This window comes from Dioscorea cayenensis, unplaced genomic scaffold, assembly GCF_009730915.1.
Source record: "Dioscorea cayenensis subsp. rotundata cultivar TDr96_F1 unplaced genomic scaffold, TDr96_F1_v2_PseudoChromosome.rev07_lg8_w22 25.fasta BLBR01000545.1, whole genome shotgun sequence".
In the NCBI taxonomy this organism is placed as follows: Eukaryota; Viridiplantae; Streptophyta; class Magnoliopsida; order Dioscoreales; family Dioscoreaceae; genus Dioscorea; species Dioscorea cayenensis.
Genome location: NW_024086936.1, coordinates 1,055 through 9,738, shown reverse-complemented (window position 1 = coordinate 9,738; position 8,684 = coordinate 1,055). Strand labels below are relative to the sequence as shown.

Sequence of the window (8,684 nt, the reverse complement as noted above, 5' to 3'; positions counted from 1 at the left end):
TAATTTAAAAATGAGTTGCAGTACGATTATTAGGGGTCCTATTATTAGATTAAATTTATTGGATTTATAAATTAAGTTTTATAGTTTCAAAAACAATTAAAAATTTTAAAATTATAGTTATACAGATAAAATAATATATAAAAATTTTAAATATAATTTTTAGCTCATATAAAATTGTGGGGACTGACGTGGCGGCCAGTCGTATGCCAAAGCACGAGATTAATTGAGTTTTTAGACGATTTGGTTACTTTTTCCTTTATTATTGTTACATATTTCTTATATTAAAATAGTTTTGCCACTTGACTTTTTATTAATGACAAATTTTGTTTTGCAACATGAAATCAATATTAAACTATGATGTAGTAAAATGATAGAAATGTAAAAATTTATTAATAATACTTTTGACCCAAAAGACTCGTAATTTAATACTATTTCAAGTTCTTCGGTCGAGGTGAGACATGGAGTTTTAATCATCTTCAGTGAAATGTGAAAGTATATGGCAGGTGGCATATTCTTAACTAGCGAGGCTTAATTTACTGAGAAAGGATTCTCCGCAAATATAATACTATAATTATAAAGTACAGTCAGAAAAACCAATGTTAGTTTAATGCTTTTATATATAACTCAGACAAAAAGTTTAACATAACGAAGGCTGCTTCTCACGGACAGTATGAGGGAGTAATGGTAGTTTCATAAACTAAACTTTTTCTTTTTATTTTTCAATCTAACTATTAGTTTGTCATGACCTTTTTATGCACAGAACATTGGCAATTTTTATAGGAATAATGATGAACTCTTCAAATGGAGGTGGTAAAAGCTTGGCACTTGTGAGATATATGTATGTCGATCGTGATTTTTAAAAGTATGAGTGTGTTTTTGAGATATTGGATAGAATTCTTCTTTTAACATGAAAAATTCCAACAATTTTGCTATGTAAAAGTATTTACCAATCATTGTCATTTATATATATATCACCTTGGTGAAGACAGACAATCACTATCTTATAAAAGATGTCAGACAAAATAAATACGGTGATGTATACAAAAATAATAGTAAAATAAATACCTTTATTTATGTCAAAAACTACGGAAAAATAGATTTGATTTCCTCCAACGAATAATGAGAAAAATAACATTTATAATATTTCACATTAATCTAAACCCACTTGAATAACTATGTATATATATATATATATATATATATATTGAATCAATATTTGCCACCATTTCAAACCACCCTCAAAAATGAACACCCCTAGCTACCCCATTTCTCCCTCTCTCTCTGTGTGCCGCTCATTTGTGTATATACAATTTTGTGGAAACATATATATATATGTATATATGTATTGGAAGAGAGAAATGGTGAAATGGAGAAGTGGAAACATCAAACATGATAACATGTTATTCATTAAGATGTACATGTGCATACAAAAATTTGTGGCAAATATATATACATATTGGAAGAGAAATAGTGAAATAGAACAAGTGGAAACATGATAACACATATCTTATTGCTATTAAGAAGAAACTCATTTTTCTTGAAAACAAGATCTCACTGAACGGACACAGAAGGTGTAGCATTGATGCTTGGATATGCATCAATCTTAAGCATATTATCAGTAAAAGGAGGTATGATAATTTCATTGGGACATGAGAAGTAAGGCCGCAAAGGACATTCAATGGCAGAACCACCATGCTTATCAAAACAAACATAGATCTCATAAGTTGTCCTCCTTTGTTGCACCTAATCACCAGTGTTGCTTTTTGTTGCTTCTTCAATGGCTTTCTCTATGCTTTCCATTGAGTACTTCCTTGTCTCTGATGGTGTTATTCCTAGAAATCATATAATCATTCATTTATATGCAAGTTGATTAATTTTTCCCTTTTTTTTTTGGGTCTAAAATAGTAAAGGTTTGTGATATGATGTTTAGTTTGGGAAATCTGTTGTTAATTTTTATTTTTTAATTATTCTCTTGTTTTGATTATTATAATATAATGGATAAATGAACGAGGAAATAAAAAAAAAATTTGTTAATTGCTAACAAACCCTCATAAAAATTATTTACTATATAATTTAATTAATGAAAAATTAGTTCAAGAATTTTTAGAAAACATAAATTGATTTTTCCTAAATGATAGATTATTGTTTTTGATCTGATAGATATATCAATAAATAAGAATGATTTATAAGGGGTTATATATATTTCCTTAGATTAATACTAAAGAAAAACTCTAAAACAATACGAATATTTATCTTTTTCAATATATATTATATAGATAGTTTATTCATTTTATATTAAAAAAAGAAAAAGACAATACTAACCTTTATTTGCTAAGGCAGTAAGCAAGTCAACTTGGGCTCTTAAGTCAAGTGCTGTTTCAAAGTAGGTTGGTTGATACATGCCAGTGCAAGTACCATATGTCTTCCATGCTTTCTTCCAATACAAACTTCCATCATTGCTAGGGCACTTTATGCTGCTCCAATATTCATATAATTCCGGCTCCAATCCTTCCATCTAAAATATATTGGACTTGATCAATTTATCACTCTCTCATCAAATTAATTATTTCATAAAATCCATAAAATAATATTTCATACATACACACACAGAAACACACACACATATATATACATTTGAATTTTTGCTTTTAAATATTTTTATAATATGTTTTTATTTATCTGCATCCTTCAACACAGTGTTGTTTGTTCACAACTCAGATCTCTATCTCTCAAGTTTTATTTTTTTTTTCTGTAAATTTTATATTTTGACTAATAACATGACGCCATATCTGATATATAGATTATTAAAAATATAATTTCAAATCTCAACTCACGTGTGTACACAGTTTTTTTGGTTTTATAATTTAAATTTCATTTTAAAATATTTTAATACATGTGATTTAATTTTTATTATTAAGTAAATAATCAAACATTAACAATATGTGTTCCAACTTATTATGCTAAGTTCCAAATAATAATAATAATAATAATTAAAAAATTACCTCAGTGGAATTATAAGGTTCTCTAGTACACCTAGTAACAGGTTTCCCAGCTTCATTGTAAGTCCACAATCCCCGGATGAAGAAGTCCTCCGCCGGCATGCCGGTCGTCGGACGGCAACACACCGACTGTGAACAGTATGCCCTCGGCCACTGCATTCATCAGTCATCCTTTATTATTTACTTTCATCGACAAAGTCGACAATGACGACAAGCGAGATGCGGAGGTCTGATGGGTTCGGATGACTTGAATGCTACTCACGAATCAATCCCCGCTATGCAATCGTGGAGGGAGCGAGAGTAATCACACGTGACTCACATGAGCCCTCAAATATGGATTGTAATTTCAAAAAGATTGAAACTCGAGGCCTCTCACTTACAACCAGGTGATGCAGTTTACATTTGGAGCCAAAAGTTCCTACTTTCATTTTTTATATTTCCCAATTCATACTCAACAATATCTATATATATATATATATATATATATATATTATTAACATACATTTAAAAAAAAAGAAATATAACATTAAAATATGAAAAAACTTCTTGTTATTCACGGAAAAAGAACTATATTATATCAGGATATATATATATATATGTATATATAAAAAAATATGTATACCATAAGAACGAGGTAAAGGAAATCAACGTTTGCTGCAGAAACCAAAAGAGAAGATGCAAACAGCATCATCCCCATGAACAATGTTAGTGCTGTAACACAAGAAAAAGCCATGTTTGTTTCTCTCCTGCCAAGTACTTTGAGAAGGAGATATATATATATATATATGGAATGGATTGATTTGGAAAGGGCTTCATGTTGGGGTATTTATAAGCGTTATTTTTGTTTAATAATTGCATTAAGTTAGAATAAGGACCAACATGATCGTCTGTTTAAAATTTAAAATCAATAGCTGCAGGTAAGGCTGTCCGGAAGGAAAGTCATAAAGAAAACAGATAACATTACGTGGCCTGACCTTTTGCCTTTGCATTTAACTGCATGCTAATTAATAGCTTGTGTCCCTACTACTGCTTGCTTTTTTGGCTTTATACAATATACATCAGCTCAATGATCAAAGTTTTATTTTATTTTTAAAAATTTGCTATTTTTTTTTATCTATATTGGGAAAATTTTTGGTGCCACTGTTTTGTTTTAAATAATCACGATAATTAACTGCTCAATAACATGACACAAAAATACTAAAATAAAAATAAAAATTTAAATTATTTCTCTAGGATTATTGTTTTTATATTATTTATAAACTATATTTTTGGGGCAAATATTGATCATCAATAAATTTATTATGTTGTGTTATTAAGTTAAATAACAAAAGATGATCAATTGTGAAGTGTAGTATTACTTTCATTTATTGTGTTGTGTTATTAAGTTAAATATGAGATCTCAATTAAAATTAGTGATCTTGTGTGAGAGTTTTGTGAGGGGTTATAGAACTTCTTGTAATTTTCTATTATTTTAAATAGAAAAAAAATAATTTTTTATCATTTTTGGTGAAAGTAAGGGTAATTAAATACTTTTTTCCTTTGTCTTTAGCTACTTGTATGATGTTTTTCTATTTTTTTAATTTATCACTGTTATTTTGTCGATATTGTTTTAATGTAAAGCAATTCAATTTTATTTTATTTTGTACTCTCTCCCTCATTATAGATGTTAATTATTTTCAAACAACTTAATTTTAGCAAAGAAATTTGTAGAAAAGCAGTAAAATGATTGTATTTGTTTGTAAATGCAATATTTCAGTTCCTGATAATTATATTAATTTTAAGAACATGGAAATCTTTGACGTTTTCTTTACAAAAGACCTTTTTCTTCCATATATATACATCTAACTGTTTTACTTCTCTTAATAAATCCATGATTTATTATTTTGAAAATAAAATTAATAATTAAAAAAACAAACAATTGATTTGAAAATAAATAAACTGATTTGATCGGTTACCAACCTTATGTTGTTTATTGATTCACATAATATTTGAATGATAATCTTAAAAATATCTCGATATGCTGAACCATGATTTATACATGTATGATGCATCTACCTGGAAGCAAAACATCTAGTTGGTTATATATATATATAAAAATAAAAATAAAAGTCAAATAAAACAAATATACACGAATTCAAAAAAACTTACCAAGCCTGTGGTTCATATTTTTTTAATTAAAAATAATTTAAAATATTTTTTTTTCCTAAACACCAAGTGCAACCCATCTAATTATAAAATTTAGTTTTTACTGATATTTTTTTTTTATAAGTGTGGTGAATACATTTAGATATCAGGTGTATGCATAGGAATAAGAATTCATTGTCAAGCCCATGAGTTTTTACTTGACTAATACGGGAATTAGATTGTAAACCCACTCAAAAAATTTATTTTAATTTATTTTTTTGCTATCGAACAATATTAGCTCATGTGGATCCAAACATTTTAGGATCCAATAGTTGTGATTATTTTAATTTTTTTTAAAATTATTTTAACCTATTATAAAAAGCTATGTCATGGGTTATGTTCAAAATAACATATCAATCGTTGGATGGATGATGCCTTACAACATAAAAAGAAAAGCTTAATTCAGAACAAAAAACAAATGGTTAAAAAAACACCATTTGGATTACATGACTCTCATGAACTTATTTAGTTGGATATATAATCCTCATCATCTCAATTAAAAGCACAAGCTTAACTTAATCCAAAAGACCTCATGAGATGCATAGTAACATAGATAGATCATTCAAGAGAGATGGGCATAATTATTTTCCTAGCCATGAAGTCCTTATCAAAGTTGGGCATGGTGTGATTGAGCTTGGTTTGATTCACTGGTGGAAAGTAAATATCAGTGGCACAAGTGAAGCCAAGATCCTCAGGGCACTCAATTGTAGTCAATGCAGCTTTATCCAGACAAATGTATACTTCATAGAGTTGATTTTTTGAGTTACATTTTATCTGTGGCTTTGCTCCAATCCCCTTTGCAATGGCTTCTTTTATGCTTGTCAAGCTGTATTCTTGAGAGATATCTGGTGTGATACCTGTCAAATAATAATAATAATAATAATAATAATAATAATAATAATAATAATATGCAAATAGAATTGGTTAGAAAATGATAGAGATTTGATTTATTTAAGTAAATGGTTTCGAATTTAAATACAGAGATATATGTAAAAATATACATTAAAAAAAATCTACCCTTTTTTTAAAGCTTTAAGTGCCTCAATTTTAACTAATTAAAAACCCGCGACTCTTAGAAAAACTGAGTCAGAAGAAAACAGTAAGTGGTTTATGCATAGTTAATTAAGCAAATTGGATAGAAAAGAATTTATTTATTTAATGACTTGAAAGGATAAAAATAAAGAAGATATATACACACACACGTAATAAATAACTATAACATATGATTTTAACTCGCTTGTATAAAAGACAAAAGTAGGTAAATTAAAGAAATTTTTCATAAATAATTTAATTTAAAATTGATTTATTTTTGTTATTAAGATAAGAATTCATGAGTCATGAAAATAATGGTGTGATATTTGAAACTAGTATTAGTGATTTAGAATTTATGAGAGTAACTTTATAATTTTTTCTAATTTTGTAATAATTAGCATGATTTTATAATAAATATAGACTTAAAAATTTTCTAGTAAGTTAAAAAAAAAAAATTACCATTGTTCTTGAGGATGGAGAGTAAATCAAAGATGTGGTGTCGGAGAACAAGTGCAGTATAAAAGTAATTATATTCATCCAAGCCCGTGCAAGTTCCATATGTCTTCCATGTTGATTTCCATGCCGACATTCCATTATTACTTGGGCACTTTATGTTGCTCCAATATGTGTTTAGGTAATCCATCAAGTTATCCAACTGTAACGTTTATAAAATTTTGTCATCATAAATTCTCTAAAAATACATAATTTATTTAACATTCTAATAATTAAGTTATTCTATTTTATTTATTTATTTATTTATTTTTTGAGAAAGGCGACAAGCTCCGGAACCCAGAGATGAATACGTGGGAGAACCGCGCTCACCACCGAATCGTGCCCTCACCTTGCGCGAGATGGGGATCGAACTCAGGGAGCCACGCTCAACACTCGAGGCGAACACTCTACACAAGGGACTCGATGCCAATAGACCAAATGGTCATTGACTGATTTTTTTTTTTTCTCTTCTATATATTGTGTTTTAAAAAAATTAAAAAATTAAAAAAATAACAAACCTTATTTGTATATAAAGATTCGGATCTGCATTTGGTGTCTGTTTCATAGGAGATATTGGTTGGCTGTAAACTTCTAATAAGGAAGTCCTGAACACGGTTACCAGTGGTCGGATGACAACATTTAGATTGCTCACAATACGTGCCTGGCCACTGCATTCACTCATCAACATTTTCACCAATATTAGTGTCCAAAATAGTGTGTTAACTAATTTTATGATTATATATAAATAAAAAAAAGACATAATCTAAGTTAGATGTCTTTCAATGCACAAAGTAACAGATATATCTCCATAATAAAACACAAAAAGGAAATAAAGAGAGTGATAATATTAAAAATAATAATAATAATACCATTAAAACGAAGTAATAGAAATCAAAGTCAGCAAGAACGGAAAGAGGAGATGTGAGAAAAAGCATCCCAAATAGCAACACTGCTGTTGGGACAAAAGAAGAAGAAGACTTCATGGTCATCTTACGAGAAGAGCTCATCAACATCATCAACACTGAAAGATGGAACACTAGAATGGGAGTGATATTTGTGGGTTGTGTGGTCTTTCTCACTTATATGTTGAATATTTATAGACATATTCCCTCAAGCCTAGCTACCTCTAGGGACAAATTTGTCACTCCTCAGTCTCCTCTCAATTGGCCCACTGAATACTCCCAAGGACAAATTTGAATGCCTCTATTAAAAATATAAATTAATATATGAAAAGGTTTTGTTATTATATTAATATTAATATTAATATTAATAATTATTATCCCATAAAAGTAAAACAGTAACAATTTAAATATTTTTAATATTTTTAAACTTATAGAAAAATATAAAACAAATAATAGTAAAACAGTAGTTGTTTATTTCTCTCCATTGGAACATTGTGTATATGACCTTATAGACTGATGTTTTTAGGGACTCCCTCACACCTATGGGTATTGTTAATTAATAAAAAATGATCTCATTAGTTCTACATTATAAGCTGAGCATTTTTTTCACAGACATTAGTACAAAACTATTAAAAGTGTGGGAAAATTTTATTCAAAGACATAACTTTTAATGCTTTCTAGAGATTTTAAAGTCAATTCTTTCTAAAAATTTCTTAGCTATGTGAGATAAGATGTCACCCCACTCTACTCTTTTGATATGCCCATACCCTTGAAAATCAAGATTTTAATATAGATCTCTTGGGATAATCAAATCCTAACACTAGACAAATGTTGATGCTAGAGGTTATAATAGTCATCCAATTCCTACATGCCTCCTATGTTATGCAGCGATAAAATCTGTGGATCACTTGTTCTTTAAGTGGCTAATTATTGCATGATTTTAAAATTTTTATTGTGGCATTTTGATTATGACTCTGTTTATAGTCTAGATCTATTAATGATTTTTGAGGCCATTGAAAGAAACTCAGGATTTACTATCCATATTCATCATCTGAAATATTTGGCTAAGAAAAAA

The 8,684-nt window shown here is 28.5% G+C and overlaps 2 protein-coding genes across 2 annotated transcripts; both read right to left on the bottom strand.

Annotated features, from left to right (window-relative positions):
- Positions 1–1,743: 1,743 nt before the first annotated feature.
- Positions 1,744–3,753, bottom strand: LOC120254631 (intracellular ribonuclease LX-like). Its single transcript, XM_039262703.1, has 4 exons — positions 3,622–3,753; positions 3,003–3,152; positions 2,323–2,515; positions 1,744–1,832 (listed from the first exon to the last, which is right to left on the bottom strand). The coding sequence occupies exons 1-4, from the start codon at positions 3,730–3,732 to the stop codon at positions 1,744–1,746; spliced, it is 543 nt and encodes a 180-aa protein (XP_039118637.1). The 5' UTR covers positions 3,733–3,753.
- A 1,936-nt stretch (positions 3,754–5,689) lies between these two features.
- On the bottom strand, positions 5,690–7,769 carry LOC120254632 (extracellular ribonuclease LE-like). Its single transcript, XM_039262705.1, has 4 exons — positions 7,577–7,769; positions 7,226–7,375; positions 6,675–6,870; positions 5,690–6,040 (listed from the first exon to the last, which is right to left on the bottom strand). Exons 1-4 carry the CDS (start codon positions 7,721–7,723, stop codon positions 5,742–5,744), a joined length of 792 nt encoding a protein of 263 aa, XP_039118639.1. The 5' UTR covers positions 7,724–7,769; the 3' UTR covers positions 5,690–5,741.
- Positions 7,770–8,684: the final 915 nt, after the last annotated feature.